We start from the raw sequence: 18,463 nt of genomic DNA, 5'->3' as shown, positions 1-18,463 counted from the left end.
TGGTCCAAAAAAAAAACATGCATAGCAAATTTCACAACCCTTGGTTCTTCCATTACTCCCTTTTCGTCTCTTGCAATATCTGTTGGGCTTGTATTGTTTACGTTTTGGTTCTCTTGGCTTGGATAATGGTTGTATGACTTAGCTTTTAACAATGTTGCCCCACCGGGTTGTTGGCTTTTCCATAAACTCAAATGCTTAAGTGAGATGGCCACCTCGCTACACCATCATAATTCACCAAAAGATGTAGTAGCATTGAGATAACTCTCAACTGAGAACACGCTATCCTTGCTTCCGAGCATCTTAACAGAGGTGTTTCAGAAACTTGGGCTAGGACAAAAGCCTCTTTAATTGCTGGGGTTTGAAAATCTTCTGTTGGAACACACGGGGTCCTAATAATGTTACCTCCAAGATCATGAAAGATTATCTTTTTGGGAAGGGGGACGTCCTGATGTTACAAGAAACCTGGCTGACCAATCCAATTGCAGTAGAGGGATATTCCACAATCACACAAGCAGCTTCCCAGAAAGCCAAAGGTACACCCAGTGGAGGACTTCTCTTGGCATTTAAAAACTCCAAATTTAAAGATATCGCTCAGATAGGCTGTAACGTCGCGGGGATGCCAATTTGCAAAGTTACCCTGAGACAAAAAAGATCTGACTCAGAGGTAATATTTTATAACATCTATTGGAATCCCGTGTGTTCAGATTTGAGGCACTTTCTTGAGGACCTAGCACTCTCATTAGGGAATATTAGAGTCATGTTTGCAGGGTCTGAAATAATATTGGGAGGGGACTTGAATTCTCAATGCACACAACTCTCAAAAGAACAAACAAAACATTCAGCGCGTAGAATTACAGAAAATGGCTGTCTGTGGGTGGAGTTCCTAACGGAGTGGGGGTTAAAGATGGCAAATGGGAAATTAACGGGGGATATCCCAGCTAAACCAACTAGAATTCAAGGGACAGCTATATCCACCCTGGATTACCTTTTTTGTCAATGCCCCTGTTTGAGCAAAGGGCTACTTTTAATATCAGAGAGGGGGGAGGCAGCGATCACTTTCGTCTGGAATTACTGTTGCCAGATATTCTGATGGGTCCTCTAGAGAGGGATAAACAAGTTCTTGATTGTAGGAAATGTAGAGTACGCTTCCTCAAATATAAATTTGAAGGAAAAAAAACTCAATGACAGGCTAATGGGAATGCTGGAGCATATACAATTTGAGAAATGTAACCCAAATGGTTTCATAAAGATTGTTTTGGCCACTATCCACCGAGTGGGAGTGGAGGGAGACCAAAACGGCTCCATCGACACTAATTCCATGAAGAAACCATGAGGAGGAAAAAAAGATCTGAATATGAATATAAGAATCATCAAAAAACGTATTGGTAATGGTGAGGCAATGAAAATAGAGGAAAAACACCTCATTAAGAACTTTAAAGCCTGATCAGTACCTAGGAAAATTGGGAGGCTCCAACAGGACGGGGAACATATGTTGGAATTAATTGGGGAAAAAGGATACCGGAGAGTTTTGGTCTGTGTTGCAAAGCCGGCAGTGTAACCTAGTCTCTGAAAATGATTGGATTAGTCATTTAGGATTAGTCTTTGGGAAACAGCAAAAAACCCTGATACATCGACACAAACAAGAGGGCTGGAGCCTATCATTTGATGAAATTTACATCGGGGAATTGGGGAATTCATTGGGAAAGGCATGTCCTCGAAAGCAACAGACATGAATGGCCTGACATATCAGGTTTTGAAAAGTAATCCGTCCCTGTGGGCTAGACTATTGAATTGGCTGTTTAGAGAGATCTTGGTCAGGTGGGAATTATCCACTTCATGAAAGTTTGCAACTATTATCCCCCTGTTCAAGGGGGGGCGATAGAGCGGTGGCTGCTAATTACCGACCTATCGCCTTCCTGGATATAGATAGTAAGATCTTCATAAAGATACTATTGGGAGAGCTAGAGAGTTGGGAAAGAGAAGTGAGGATCCTATCAAAGTGTCAAACAGGTTTCAGGAGGGGTCTGTCCACTGCACTAAACGGCTTAGCCTTAAATCTTATGAGTGAAAGCTCAGGAAATAGTGGAGGCCAGCATCTTTTTGGCGCGTGGGTGAACTTCTCCAAAGCCTTTGACCGGGTGGACAGAGGGAGGCTTTGGCAGAAACTGAGGGCAAAGGGGATCCCGGAAGGAATTCTAGGGATGCTCATAGAGTTGCATAAAAATAAGACAGTCAGAGTGCACTTAGATGATGAGGATCATCTGTCTGAGCCAGTGAGTGTGGAGTGGGGAGTCCGGCAAGGGTGCCTAGGAGCACCGCTCTTCTTCAACTTATACACAGCAGACATGGGAGATTATTTGGCCTCGTCAGCATTAGCAAGTCCTGTGTTGAATGGTGTAAAGTTACACTGGCTTGTTTATGCCGACGACGTAGTCTTAGATAGGACAGCCATTGGACTATACAATGCCTCTTAAATGGGCTGCATCAATATGCAGATGAAAACGGACTAGCCCTGAACCCAAATAAATCAAAAATATTGGTTTTCAGACAGAAGAATAAAAAAGTGAGATTCCAACAATGGTCATTGAGGGGTGAGAAGATACCAAGGGTAGAAGTGTCGGTGTACCTGGGATACAAGATGAATGCCTTCCCAGCATTTTGTAAAGTAGAGCAGGACATTTTGATAAAACTAAAACAACTCTCTGCTCAGATGAAGAAAATATTAATGAGGTATGGTAGATGCTCCATCATCACAGTACTAAAATTCTATTAAGCCAAAATAATTCCTGTTTTACTGTATGGGGTGGAAGCAAAACCCCAGTTATGGAATATATTGTGGCAAAAATGGGAGGGTCTCTTGTGGAAACATGCTCTTGGGTTGCCAATGTGTTTCGCGGTGTCAAATATCAGGTTTGAACTGGGCTTAAGATCACTGAAATGTCAAGCAGGGTGGAAAATAATCTCACTATTTCGACGGATAAGAACAGCCCTGGAAGACCCATTATATGCAGACATAAAGATCCACATGGAAAACAAGAAATAAAAAATTCTATCAAATGTATCTACTCAAGTGGAGGCCTGCCTACATAAAGCAGATATAGAGTTGAAACCCCTATTGGAGAACCCTTTGAAAGCAAATACAAATGGGAAAAAATTGACTGGATTCAAACAATTGAAGAAGTGTGTTATGGGGGCAACCCAAACCCATTGCAGAAAGTTGATCGGAAATTGGGGTATCTAAGTAAATATATGGTAAAGCTCCCGGACTGGAGAATAAGGAACAAATTCCTGAGACTACGGCTTAATGTTATCCATACAGGAGAAGTTCTTGCGAAAAGAGGGTTGGGAGCCAACGCCATCAGTCTGTGCCAGGTCTGTAAAAACCTAGAAGCGCAGTCCACCAAATGCCTACTATTGGACTGTGAAGGCACAAGACAAGTAAGAGTCCTCCTGTTTGGTAAATTCGGCATTGAATCATCACATTATATGCCAGAATCATTCTGGGAGAGACTGACCGATGGTCACTCACAGGGCATGACAATAGAAGTGATCCAAATGCTCGAACGATGTAAGATAGTGCTTTCAGTGGTAGGGATCATGAATTAGATGTACGGTAATGTTAGGAACCCTGTCAGTCTCCCTTGGTCAAGATGATGTGCAAAAATGGAAGAGGAAAATGAAATCTGACAGGGACGTACTCTGCCTTTTAGATTGTAAGTGTAAAATGTACTGAGAATTGTAATTGTTTGGACGTTTAGATATTTTTTCTTTTTTCGTTTTTCTTCTCCTTTTTCTATCCTTTTAATATCTTTTTCCTTTTTCTCTCTATTGGAGTAGAGTGTGAATTATATCTGCTTCAATGCTCACTTAGGTATTTTAATCTTAATTTTTAAGTGTTATTCTTGGTTTTTCTTTTCCTCTTCTATAGGATATGTTCTATGTTTTAGATTTGTATGATTGTAAAAGGTTATGTTAACCAAATACAATAATTAAAAAAAAAGAAAAGAAAACAAAAGGCGCTGACTTGGGCACCACCCGCAGGATATTGATGCTACGTGACAATCTTCAGGTTCTGCAATCCCACGATTAGGTGGTGTTGCTAGACCTTCAGGATGCCTTCTTTTGTGTGCCTGTTGATTGGAAGCACAGGTGATTTTTGTGATTTGTCATCGGGGACACTCACTGTCAGTTCAATGGGCTCCGCTTTGGCTTACGTCCATACCCTTAGTTATCACCAAGCTGAAGGCTGTGGTGGCGGCAGACCTCAAGAGATTCAGAGTAATTTTAATCTGTACCTAGGTGACTGGCACAAGGTCCATCCTCAGAGCATGTTTTGAGATATCTCGAGGACACTTGCTCACTCCGGAACAGCTTGGGCTTCTCCCTGAATCTTCCAAAGTCGCACACAACATCAAAAAGTAGGTTCCAGTTCCTCAGAGCGATCCTGTGCACTCGGGTGGGGATAGCCCTCTCTCCCCCACACCCCAAAGCGAGAGTCACTAGTATTGGCCAAATGGTCACATGGTTCCAGATCTCCATCAATCTACCGGGGTGAGTCTTTCTCCACCCCTGGGGACAAATTGCTCCCTGCATCTTCTTGGTGCCAGAGATCAAGCTTCAAATGCGCTCCCTTGGCTACTCTGACTCAATGTTCGGGTGATATGACGGATGTCCTCCTGATAGCGAGTGCAGCGGCTAATGGGGAGAACATGATGGTGGGGGAGCTCAAGTGGTCAAGGACGCCTCCCTGAAAGGTTGGGTGTTCATTGCAAGGATCTGCAGGTGAGCAGGCTTTGGTCGCAGGTGGTGCGCTGTTGGCATAGCTATCTGCTGGAGCTGCAAGCGGTCAGGCTAGCCCTGACTGCTTTTGTGCCTTCCTCCAGGTGAAAAATTGCCTGGTTTTGACAGACAACACAGTAACCATGCACTACCTCAACAAGCAGGGGGGAGGCCATCACTGCCCCTCTGCAGGAAGGCCATGCAGCTTTGGTTCTGGTTGTTGAACAAAATCTCTGTGGTTCATGTAGCAGGCATGGATAACGGGTTGACAGGATGCTCTGAGCAGGCAGTGTGTGAGGAATTGCCATCTGGCAAGGGTGCAAAGCCCTAGCTTTTTTATTTTCTTTAACAAATGATGAAGGGGATTCAGTCTCAAAAAAGGGATAATCTGCCAACCAGTTTCCCCCTTTCTCATTGACTTCATGCCAAAAGCATATTACACTTGTTCCCTGACGCATCAGTAGCCTGATCCACGGCACCCGCTCTACTTGTGGCACAGACAGGGTTCGAAGGTCATGAGATGCCCACTTTCTGCACAGACAGCCAAGTCCCTGCAGCGCAGAGGTGACATTTAAGACATGCCCCACTGTACCCAAAATGATAATCATGAGTTGCTGGTGGCAGGGTAAATTCTCAATAAATGCTATGCCTCCATTTAGGCATAGGGCATGGTGCCACTTAAAATCACAACTGCCACGTTCCAATTGCTATCTCACATTTGTCCGTTTGTCCGCTCCTGTGATCCAGCTCCACTATGGAGGATGGTGTGTATTCTGGTCAGCCTGGTGTAGCCTCCTAATGCCAGGATAAGAACTTGGAAGGCAGGGCCTCCTCTTTGATCTCTTTGTGAGGGACAGTAACACCCTCCACCCGAGACAGCCGCACAGCAGTCAGCTGTCTGAAGCACCAAGCGGGCACATTAATTCAAAAGGTGTAGCCTCACACCAGGATGCTGCATCTTTAAAGATCTTTCTTCTCAGTGCGAAGGGAAGGGGCTGGATTATCTAGAGCAGGGATTGGACCACTAAGGCAGGCTAGCTGTAGTCCAGTCACCTGAGGACTCTTGCCCTTAAAAGATTCACTAAGTTCCTCTCTGATCCTTTAAGGCAGCTGATTTGTTCTGAAGCTCTCACTGGGCTTCCTTTGGGAGAGTTGTACTCTCCAAAGCCCTCAGCCTGAGGTGAAGAATTAATCTTCCAAGACAGAAGGAAGATATGTCCCCTACCACTCCGATGGCACATCAGGATTAACCTCTGCTGTGGATCAGGACCTACCAATCTTCACAGGAATCTCCTGACCTGGGAGAGCAGATCCTGAACATAATCATCCTATCCTTGAGTCCCCCCGAAAGGGCCTCATAACAACCAGAGGACCAGACCAGCCAAAGGTCCCTGCTAGCCACACCGAACCAGTTGCTCTGTGTCACTGCACCTGGAACAAGAGGATGAGTGGACCAAGCAACCTTAAGAGAAAAGAAAGTCTCTTAAGCATAAGAGGTCCCACTCCCGAAGTGATTCCCATCACTAGTCTTCCTCTTTGAATAAAGAGAGTAGAAGAAGGAGGCACTCCTCACTTGATAGATGGGTAAGGTCCCCATCTAAATCGGATTTTGTGGAGAAGTGGCAACTGCTCAGGCTGAAAATGCTGAATATTTTTGAGAAGGTACCCCCATTGACCTTCTCGGAGTCGAAGGCCAAGAAAGGGTCGGAGCCCACAATGCAAAGTAAAGCTGGCAGGGATGCTTGAAAAGACTTGTCAAGTGTGCTGAAATGCATGAGTACGATGCCTGTCAGATCGACAAAACCATCATCGCTAAAGGATGCGCCTGCCTCGACATTTCACAAGGCTGCTTCAGCGCTGTGTTACGCACCAAGGAGGAGGAGTGACTTTGTCCTTGTTCGATAGAATTTATGATGAGGAGGTGGATGAGATCCCTTTTGGTCTCAAGCCCATGAGACTGCCTAACCCTCCAGAGGAGTTTTTCTGAGAGGATGCCATGTTTGAGGACCTGGCTACTGATCTCCAAGGGGCAAGCGGACTGGACATTCCCGCTGAGAGTTACATATACCCACAAGACCCTAATTCTCACCTCAGTTCAGTTTACAGGTCTGCTATGGGTAAGTTCTCAGAGGCTTCAGGGTGGGTTCCCCCTACCAAGTTGGTCACTGAATATGACTTTACTGACATTCTGGACAAAGGTCCAAAGCAGGCTATCATATCATTTCATGCAGCCTTGAAAGATCCCCCAATGCCAGCAGTAAGGGGTGATCTCTCGAAGACATACAGGCCTGCATCTTCAGACTGCGACATCTTAGCCAAGCATCCTAACCCAGAGAGCCTTGTGGTCCAGGCCGCCACTTCAGTGGCCAGATCATTGACTTACCCATCCTTGCCCCTGGATAGGGATGATAAGAAGGTGGATGCCTGGGCTAAGAAATTCTTTGCTTTAGGGAACATGGCACTTAAGGCTGTGAACTCGTCCTGCACTCTGGGTAAGTATACTCCTACTTTGTGATCAGTGATTGAGCAGGCTGGTGAGGACATCCCTGAGGGGGAAAAGAGGGGTAGTTGTCTCAACATAATATAATAGCAGATATGGAAAAGAGGCAATGTGCCAAGGTTTACAGTCTGGCTTCGACACCTCTGATTGTCTGGGCAGATTAATGGGCACCATTTCAGTACTGAAATGCTTCTCATTGATAAGGAAGTTTGATTTTGCACCTGATGTCCAGGCCAAATTATTGGACATGCCTTTGACGGCCACATCCTCTTTATCAGTTCACCTGGCCGGGAAGAACATCATGGTTGCGAACATCCTGAGCATGCAGGGTTAAGTCTCCCACTAGTGGGAGCTATGTTGGTAAGTACTTTCAGAGATCTTCGCCCTCCGGGCAACCCCTCAAGGCGATCTGTTCGCATCAAGGTTCAATGGAGAGTGTAAACTGTTCTGCTCCAAGGAATTTCCCCCGAGAGGAGCACTGGTGGACGCTTTCATGGTGGGTGGATTTATCCACTGCTATATCAGTTCCCACCAATTCCCATCATACCACACATCATCAGGAGGTTGAGAAGTTTCTGTGAAACCATGATCCCGATTGTCCCTGATTGCCCCAGGAGATCATGGTACCTGGGCCTTCTTGACTTAGCCATCTGCCCGCCACGACACAGACCGAAGAGAACGGACTTGCTCTCGCAAGGAGGAGATTGGATCCTCCACCCCAACATCAGCCCCCTTAATCTCCATGCCTGGCTACTGAGAAGATGAGTTAGAGATGGGGAGCTTCTGTAAAACGTCATGGAGGTGTTGCTCTTGGCGATAAGGCCAGCAACAGAGGCTCTTTACCGCTGCCAATGAAAGACATTTTGGAGCTGGTGCAAAGTCAAAGAATTGGATCCTTTCTCATGCGACATCGCTGCAGTGCTTTCCTTGTTACGCCTTACAAGGCAGGGTCCCCATGTGGCTACAGCTAAGGGGTACTTAGCAGCACTTTCTATCTTTACGAGGACACCTGACCAGGGATCGTGCTTTCTAGTACCTTTGGGTTTCAGTTCCCCAAAGGACTGACAAAACAAGTTTCCTCCTACACGGGCTGAGCTAGATCCAGGCCCTGTTGTACAAACCATCTTTTTCTGTTTTTGCCATAGATAAGGTAACGCTTAGAGTTCGACCATCCTTCCTCCCCAAGGTAGTTACAGATTTCCATCTAAGGCAAACAATAAATCTTCCATCTTTTTACCATCTTCCTCATCCTCCTAAGGAGTAGGAGAGACTCCACAGACTTAATGCTCAAAGGGCCCTGAGCTTCTATGTTGCCAGAGCAAGAAGCTACAAGGTGGACAGCCAGCTTTTTGTGGGATACGCTAGACATTTGATGCGAAAAGCCATTACTAAGCAAACCATCTCTAGATTAATTGTATGGCAATATCAGGCATTCAGCGATGCCCTATTGGTGGGCTGGCACTTCGTGCTGCTATGAGTTTCTGCCAATTACCATCATCCCTACAGTTCTCAAGAAGTTGAGGAAGTTCATGGCTGCGATTATTGTAATGGCCCCGGACAGTTCTTGGAAGACATGGCTGGCCGTCTCAACTTGGCCATTTGCCTTCCTCAGTGGCTGCCAGTGAGGGAAGAACTCCTTCGCAGGTCAGAGGGGTGTGTACTCAACCCAAGCCTCAAGACTATTAACCTTGATGCTCGATTACTGACAGGATGAGGTACATGGAAGAGGAATTGTCGGACAAGGTTCTTTATATGCTCCTTAACTCCTGGAATCCCACCACCAAATCCATCTATGCCTGCATTTGGTGAAAGTTATCGGAATGTTGCTGTGACAAAGAAATTGAGCTCTTTGCTTGCTTTGCAGCTGTACTTTCTCTTATCACTGGCCAAAGAGGGACAAGTTGGCACAGTAGGTTACTTGGGAGCCATCTCAGTCTTCATAAGAATGTGTCCTACATCACTATACCTACAGTAATGTAATTTTTAAGAGGCTTCATAAACATGTTTATTCCATGCCAACTTATTGCTGCAGCGTGGTATTTCATTGTGTTTCTAACATTTTAGATGGTGCCTCCATTTGAGCCCTTAAAATATTGTTCATTGCGGCCTTACAAAAAGACAGATATTTTTCGGATGATTTTAAGTGGCCTACACAAAGCAAAAAGGCGAGACATTGCTTCGTCCCCCAACCCCGCTCCTAGCCCCTCCCCCGCCTACTCCCGTCCTCTCTGGCAGGATTTGTCCAAAATCAGAGGTGCGGGGGGTTCACTTGTGTGCGGCAGGGGCACAACATTTCGATTTAGAAAGACCGCTCTGTGTGGTCACAGGGCAGTCTTTCTAAATCAATCTTTTTTTAATCGTTTCTTTTCAAATGAATTATTGACTTGAGACCTGATAATGTAGTAAGTAGTCTTGGTAGGCATCACTTATTACTGCAGTATTACTGCAGAGTAAGTGAGCTGCTAGCATTACGCTGCAAACCTCTTTCTATAGTGTATTGCAAAGAGAAAGTGACACTTACATTGAGACCACATTTTCTGCTAAAGTGTTTTCAGAGTTTAATTTGTCTCAAAAGATCCATGTGCCAGTGTTTTATCCTCTACTATATCCTTCTAAATCATAGACATAATTTCAGAAACTCAAGCACAGAAGGGACTAGACCCTTTATGCGGAAATAACAAGATGGTTCACAAATGATGACCAGCTCTTCATTTCCATAAGGCGAGCCAGAAATAGAACAGCCAGTTCAAAGCAAATGATCTCCAGGTATATCCAACTATGCATCACAGAATACTATTAACTAGCATGCAAACCGGTTCCAGATGGGCAGAGATCACACTTGCCCAAGAGAATAGCAGCCACTTTGGTGTTACAAAAGGAAGTGCAAGATATGGACATCTGCAAGGTGGCAACTTGGCTTTCCTTGCATACATTTGTAAAGCACTATTGCTTGGATCAATGAGCAGGCAGGATGCTTACTTTGGCAGAGCGGTCTTGCAAAAATTCCTAGTGTAGGAGAAGTCCTTTGGTGTTTGCTGTCTTCCAACCACCTAAAAGAATGGGTACTGCTGTGGGAATCGTTCCAAGATAAGGAGTCTGTGGGAGAAGTAAATCCATTAGAACAAATTACTTATCTTCAGTAATTGTCTTTCTGATGGATTCTCTTTCCAGAGATACCTCATCCCCCCCAACCTACCCCACAAGAAAAAGCATACTACTTTCAATTTGCATTCCATGTTCCTTCATCTGCTGAACACGGGATTCTAGGGGATAATAGGTGAAACTGAGGTAGGGACCGCATCACCCCCTGCATGTAAAGAGTATGGAATCACTTTCAGCCCCAAGGAGTCAAGGATCCCATTAATGATCAGGACAGAGCCACAAGGCGCCCCCTGATGGTTGAAAGATTCTCTGCAGAGCAGCTGGCATTGGAAGCGATATCTAAGCGGAGGAATCTGTGGGAGGAGACACCATTAGAAAGAGCTTTACTTAAGGTAGGTAACCTGTTCTTCTATGGTGGACAATCTCATTCATGTTCTGCTTGACAATCCGGGCCCCTACAGTCGGTGGCAACTATAGCTCGCATCAGATCAGAGGCTCTCCGTCTCATTAACTAAAACTATAGCAATAGCAGCCTTTTAATTTTTGCTGCCTGGGGAATTCTGTAGTGCTGCCAATATTTACCGCTTTGGGTGTTTTGTTTTTATGATATTGCATTGGAAATATAGCTGGCTTGTGTAATTGATTTCTGTGCATGGCAAACTTTGTGGCCAGTCACGTCTATGACATCTTGTGCCACTAGCATATTTGAGATCTTAGTAGACAGTGCTAGTTTTTTATCCCTCTGGCAGAAGTGATATGTTTCCACATCCCTTTTCTTGAAAATAGAGGTCACATATGTTGCATGCAGGGACAGTGTGGCTCAATTAAGTATTTGTTTGGGAGATGGGAGCCAAATAACATTTTTGTACATCTTTTAAAAGTCATTTCTGTTCAGCTTTCTTGATATTTTTTTCAGTGATGAACTTCGGCTGGGACACGAGAAGGCGTCTGCCTACAAGGAATACGTAGCTGTAGCCCGTGGAGATAAGGAGACTATTCGGGCCAAGGAACCAGAGGCAGGGCTTTCTGAAGAGGTCCAGGTGCAGTGTCTCATAGACCAGGCGACTGATCCCAACATCCTGGGCAGAGTTTGGGAAGGATGGGAGCCTTGGATGTGAATGAAATCAATATGCTATGCCTTTGCTGCTCTTGAACTTCGAAGTTGGGTATCCGTATCTTCTAAGGGCATAGCTAGATTCAATATGAAAGTAGTCCCTCCGTTAAGACACACAGCACTTTATCATGTTGTCACTAGAGAAGAAAAGCTCACCGTACTCATGGATATCGTGAACAACGGTACTAGTGAGTGTTGTTTACGGACAGCTCTATAATGCCCACATTTTGTACACAAGGGCTAATCTTGCATGAAGGAAAACCATTCGGGTCCATGCACACCAACTGTTGTTAAGACAATGGACTTTGAATAGTTTATATGACGTGTAGTGTTGAATTGTAATTTAGCTGTCTTGTTTGCTTAACTATAGTGCAAAAAGTGCCTTACATGATTTTGTACAAAATCCAAAGATATCTGCTTATTTATGAAACGCACACCTATGATCCTACATACATGATGACACTTTCTTAAACCCAATAACACGTCTGCTGTAAACATAATGGATGTGACATTGAGCCAGTCCTGTGGCAGCAATCGTTTGTCATCACGCCTTGTATAGCACACAGTGAAGGCTTGGGTGAATGCAGGCACTACCTGCACTTTATGGTAGCATAGGAATGCTGAGTACATCAAGGTGTACTGTGCATGGCCTGCTTCAAATATTAACCTGACGATTATGCAGATGTGTGTATCAAAGTAAAAATGTATTACAAATATATTGATGGTGAGGTTATGATGCCACCTTTACTTCTGGATTATTGAAAAATCATATACCGGTCAACCATGCATTGTCTTTGTAACACGCCCAATTAATATGGATTTAGGCTGTCACTTGAATAATGTATTTTGGAAATGTGGGAACATGTCAGTAACCATACATCAATATGAAATGTTGTTGTACATTGCATGTTGAAATTTTCGAAGTCTGATCTAGAATTGTAATTAAAAAAAAACACAATTGGACCATTTTAAAAATAAATTACCAGCTGTAACTCTGACATACTCATGGAGGCAGACTATTGGAGACACAAAGAAGATACCAAGAGAAACTTTGACTATATCCTGTTTACTTCTGTAAACAAAAGAGTAATTTGGTGGTAAGACACAGTACCGGTAACCTCTCTGAGAATGTAATACTCTCCAGAAGTTATTCACAGTCATTCATGATAGTTTGTTTATGAATCGGCCCCATTGTCTTATAACATATTGCTAGCGTGAAATGCACTTTTTGAAGTGTCGCTGTACCTAATTGGTGATGCCAACCTGTTTGCTTCTCCCCCTTTTAGCTACAGTGCTTACTGCCATAGGTATCCACTATTGACCAAATTGGGTATGACATTTCGGCAATCTTTATTTTAGATATATATGGTCCTACCATTCTGTGTTCACAAAAAGATGTAGCGGTTATAACCTATTGTTTGTTTATGTTTACCTTTGCCACATCCGACTAATATAGACTAGGCTCTGTGTTAAAGGGGACTATTTCCCAACTGTAAAAAATAGACTACACGCTGTATCTATGTCATGTGGCTTGTTAAAACAATCAGAAAATATGACTTTGTCATGTGATTATTACTTGTCATGCAATTCGTAGTCCTTTTAATAGAAATGTTTTTGTAATAATTGTGGAACTTTATTCTATATTTTCTATTAATTAAATGAAAATATCAACAAAATCTAAATGTATGTTTTTATTTTATACCCCATGCTTGTGTCATGTAGTACAATATAATTATTATCAGGTTTGCAGCAAGATTCTGCTCTTCCTAGACAGTTGGATAGAGTGCAAAGGAAACTGTGTGCCAAAGTTGTTTAAATTCAAAGTTGTGTGCTGCTAGTTGTCGTGCATGCGCAAGGCACATGAGTATGACTTCTTCCTCCTCTGCAGATTTGTGAACTCCTGCCATATCCCTGTATCTCTGATAGGCGTAGCTAGGAAGCTGCTTCCTTTCTGCTAAATGATAAATGTGTGTTTGGGTAGAGCAGGCTTTATCTATCTGCCAGATCTCTTGTAGCATTATGGTGATGGGCCCTGGTGTTTGACAGCTGCTCTTTAATAGAGAAAGAGTGCATCATGGTGAAACCTGGTATAGTTTTAATGATTGTGTAGAAACTAGCGCTACCATGTAAGCTGAGGACAAAGTTGGTGAGTGTTGCTTTTAAGAATTTCTCTTGTTTCCATGATGCTTGATGTACTGTTTTTACCACCTTTGTTCTATTTTATAGTTTGAGCTATGCCATGTAATATAACAACACATTTCTGCAAATGAATATCTGCATTGTATTATTATATGTGAGCATTTCTTCTTACATAATGTTTTTATCATGATTCCTTGGTGCTCTACATATTTCCTGTATGCCAGATGCTGTCTTCCAGGGTATGATTTAAGACCTTCCAAGTTGAGATTTACAGTGAAGTGCAGCCTACTTCTGGTTGTGTGAGTTTTAACCATGAGAACAAATAAAGTGAGACGCCTAATACTTAGAATGCCTAATACGGTTGGCTTTCGGCTTATAAATTGAGTGGCTGGAGGGGCAGACCTGGTTGACATTTTGATTGCACCAGTAGCAGGTTTACATCTCCAATTAAGTCATTCGCTCCCAGAAGACTGTTTTTTAAAAAAAAACACTGGCAGGCACTTTGAGTGCAATGTTTGATGGTAAGGCTAAGACAGTTCAAGTGTTTTATTGAAATAATCAAGAAGGGGCTCACTAAGAGCCACCCTCCTCTCATCTGCCCTGGGATATTCCCTCCCGAGCCCAGGTGTCCCTAAACTCCAGGATGGTACTAGATGTCGGTAACCCCTACCGTCTAATAACCGACTGGCTAATCTTGATGGTGGAAGAGCAAATGCCATTTCTCTCCCTGTGGGAACAATCTAGGTGAACCCTTACCTGGTCCTCCACAATACGAATGTTGTCAACGGAATGGAACTTTCAATTACTCAGGTCTCTCTCTGGCCTTTCCTTGCACACACGTGTACTTCTTACTCTTAAGCTATATCTTTTCTTACTATTCCCTACACTTTCTCGCCTCTCTTCCTCCCACTCTCCTGTTCGCTCCTTTTCATTCTCTCACTGTCCCTCTAATGGTATCTCTTCTACGTTCCTGCTCTGTGGGCTTATACTCTCCACTCTACTACTCTCCTGTCTCCACATTACTTCTCTTCACTCTCTTCCTCTCTCCACAATATTACTCTATTCCTCTTCACTCCACTACTCTCCCCTGTGAGGGGTCACAAATGAAAGGCGGGCACAAAGTTGTAATGTTTTCAACATTAGCCATTTTTATTAAAAGAAAAAGGGGTTTGGATAAAGCCCTATCCTAATGAGTGTCCCTGCCTATGAAACTAAAACTAAGGCAAGCTGACCTTGTATACAAAATATATCTGACCCTCACACTAACATACACTATTGCCCAAGGTAAATGTCTCTCTTTTCAATTCAACAAAGTGTGTAAAAATCCTAATGTATAGTTCCAACAAAACAATGCTTGTATCTAGGAATTGGTTCCCTTCCCTGAATTGTTTTAGGAAAAATATTGAACATTTTCTGTTTCAACAATGTTCCGTTAATGAAAATGTATCTTTCACATAATACTTTCCTCGGGATGGCAAAGCAAATGTCTTTTTCACAACAATGTTTGGAATGCAGCGAATGGAAGTCTTTTCAACTTTAGAGGATGGTAAATGTTTAATTTCAACAATGATTTCCTGGTGTACTCTCCTGCAGGAACTTCTCAACTAAATCTTTAGATATCCTGGTTTACTCTTCTGCCAGGAATCCCCCTCCCTTTGTCTCTTGCAGATCCCCTGGTCTTCTCTCCTGCCAGGCATCTCTTTGCAAAAAAGGGTTCACTGCCTGATGTGGTCTTTCACCAGGTCTTTATACAGTGTGTACTTTCTTTCAAGCATAACACAGTTGCACTTCTTCACTGTATATACCTCATTGACTTCAGATATTACTTGTTCCAACTTTGCCTGTATTGACATCCCATATATGGGGGTTTGTTCAAGTTCTGTCTGTCAACTTCTTTCTTAGTATCTCTTGGCTTTTGGCAATGCATCTTCCAATTTTCCCCAAATTGACGTTCCACATTAGGAGATTTGTACCACTTTTGCCCTTCAATTCTACCTGGTCTGTATTCAAAATAATTACTCAAATGTTCACAAGTTTGTTGGCAAGTCCCAGAGCTCCCAACTTTTCTGGGTCGACTCACTGCTGTAACGTGCAGCTGCGGCAAAGATTTACTGTTGGGCAGGCTTAGCCTGTCAGGCAGACTCTCATTCGGTTCCTGCATCAGCTTTTCACCTACTCACCGTCTTGCGGCAGCTGTCTTTCTTCCAGCGATCCCACCATGGCACTCGCTGTGGGTTTACCGGACTCCCGCTCTTCTGGTAAGATACGCCTCCTAGCAGTTGGCTCTTCTAACATGGCTTGTCTCTGTGTGTCTGCCTCCTTTGGGTCAACTTGGCGCTTTGCTTTCTCTGCAGCTCTCCTCTCTGTTTGCAGGTGATCTTCAGGTTTAAATGTCCCGTGCAGCTAATTGTGAACCTGACAGCTAGAGCGCATGTTGAACTTAATGTTACTTTAATTCCTTATTGACTCCTTACTCGTCTTCTTCGTCTCAGTACTCCAGGATTTCTGGGACTTGGATTCCAAAGGAGTTTTAAACCATTTTAAGTTGTTTTGCTGAACATCTTTGTTTAAATAACAACCATCATAAAGAGTAGATGTTAAATGTGTTTTAGGGGTGTTATGTACACATGCCGGTAAGATAGCTCAGCGGGTTGAGCGCTTGCTGCTGCGATCTGAGCGTGATCTGCAGGTCGCAGGTTCGAATCCCGGTAAGGCCAATTCAGCCTTTTATCCTTCCGAGGTCGATAAGTGAGTACCAACTTCGGTTGGGTGATATTGTATGTAAATATGTGCTCTGTAAAGCACTTCGGATTAAGGCGCTATATAAATAAAACATCAATATCATTATCATTACACATAAAGAGTGAATATTATTCTGTCTGGAATGTTTGACAAAAGGGGGTTTCAGGGTTTTACCAATGAAGGGTTCTGAATAATGACAACATGCCATCAGGAACTCAGAAATTAGAGGGTCTTCTTCACAGAACATAGATGAACACAGCGTCTCTCCTGTTGGAGTCGCCACTTCTCCCGACAGCCATCTCTTCCCATGTGCTCCACCTTCAGAATACCACCCTCAGGGTCAGGATCAGGTAGTGGCTGCCTTTCCATGGCCACATTGGAGAAGACATAAGGCTGGGGATCAGTGATAACTCCATATGATTCATCACACCCCTCTCCACTACCCTCTGCCGTCCACCCCACTATTCTCCCCTTTCCATTCTACTACGCTCACCTCTCCGCACTACTACCCTACTCTTCACCCACTCCTACTCCTATAGTCACCCTCCTTTCACTCTCACAGTTACTTTCCCCCTCAGTTTCAATTAGTCTCACTGACCTTATACACGCACTCATTCCCAAGTGTCACTTGCTTTGTCTAACCAATCCCTCATCTTTCACACTCTTTCAGCAATCCTCCAAGCTCTTCTGCACCATCCTTCTTCCTCTTCCCGGTCCTCATTCTCCCTTGACCTCACCCGAACAGTCCACACTGCCTTACTCGCCATGTCCCTTTTAATCCTGCCCCTTCCATTGCTTCTCTCCTTTAAATGGTTCCCTGGGACAACGGTTGTCTTCCTTTTCCTTCCACGGGTGGGTCAAAGGTAAGCAAACCCAAATAGGCTTTAAGCCCCACCCCTTTTTGTATGCTGGTCTGCCGTCATTTGGTCATGCTGACCCGTTCAGAATAGTCACTTTCAAAGTTTGTGTTGTGACCGAACTGAGCATCTCACGTTCTGGTTTGATATGGGGATCACTCTGCGGTCCTGCTGAATTTAAGAATATTGCCACAGCTCATGGCATGCAGAGCATCTGGAGTGCCTGCTTGATATGTAGACCTCTCCATGGCTCTGCTGAAGGTAGAATTAGTGCCAAAGTCTGTGTTGTGTATAGGTCTGGATTGCCGGTTTGATGTTCAGATTGCGCCGCGGTTCTTCAGTTCCTTGTTGGCTTTCGGCCTGGTTGAGTTGTTCACTTATTCCTCCAACGCCAGGCCTTCTGGGTGGTTTAGTCCTAGGGGAAAACAAAAATAAGTTGGCCACCATTGTCCATAACCGGCATGGGTCAAGAAAAAGCTGGTACGTAGTTCAGTCAGGCAGGCTCAGATAGAATAGGCAGAGACTGGAACCCGCCCAACTCACACACCCTGCCTCTGGGGAAGGACTAGATTTGCAGATTTTTCCTTCTCTTGAAGCTCCCCGTGCAAAGGTCGAACAAAGGAAAATCTGTGCCCAAAGGAACTTCTTCAGGGTGTCCAGACATGACCATAATTGTCATGGTCATTTTCCTGTTCAACACCTGAATGTTTACATGGCATGAGGTTATAGATCGGTGTCTCAGTGAATGTATATTATCTACAACAAGGACTCTGGGTGAGGCTCTTTGTGACTGATTAGCTCAGTCCAGATGGCTGTTCGCTTACTACCTGAATCCAACAGGGCTCTAGCCGGGATTCCCTGACCTGTTTCCAGTAGGTTGAATTTCTGTTCTGTTTCACTTGTAGTATAGACCATCCATGGGGTTCATTCCAGCTCATCTTCCTCGTCTGGAAAAAGGTCAGCGAGATACTCTAGATCAGTTGGTTCTTCCCGCCATTCGTGCATGTTCTCCTCCAGATGTGTTAGTACTGCTGGGATCATGAGCCCCATGTCCATAAGCTCTTCATTGGGTCATTCTAAACAGAACTTGGCGATGTGTCCCAGTTTCCCTCGGGCATAGCATCATACTACTTCCAGACAGGGACCTGACCAAGGTTTTATCCAGTCTGTCGCAAGAGGATTTTTTTAACAGTTACTGGTGTTGCGGAACTGGGTTTTCCCAGGCTTAGA

At 44.1% G+C, this 18,463-nt stretch overlaps 1 protein-coding gene across 1 annotated transcript in view; it reads left to right on the top strand.

Moving 5' to 3' along the window:
- Positions 1 to 13,171, top strand: part of PRKDC (protein kinase, DNA-activated, catalytic subunit) — a 3,362,625-nt gene extending 3,349,454 nt beyond the window's left edge. Inside the window, exon 86 of the mRNA XM_069621025.1 lies at positions 11,298 to 13,171. Coding sequence (XP_069477126.1) covers positions 11,298 to 11,499 — 202 coding nt within the window. The 3' untranslated portion in view covers positions 11,500 to 13,171. The remainder of the gene's footprint in view (positions 1 to 11,297) is intronic.
- The last annotated feature ends 5,292 nt before the right edge of the window (positions 13,172 to 18,463 follow it).

This window comes from Ambystoma mexicanum, chromosome 5q, assembly GCF_040938575.1.
Source record: "Ambystoma mexicanum isolate Mex_15411 chromosome 5q, UKY_AmexF1_1, whole genome shotgun sequence".
Taxonomy (NCBI): Eukaryota; Metazoa; Chordata; class Amphibia; order Caudata; family Ambystomatidae; genus Ambystoma; species Ambystoma mexicanum.
The sequence above is the reverse complement of the archived record's forward strand: the minus strand, read 5'-3'. Positions and strand labels throughout refer to the sequence as shown.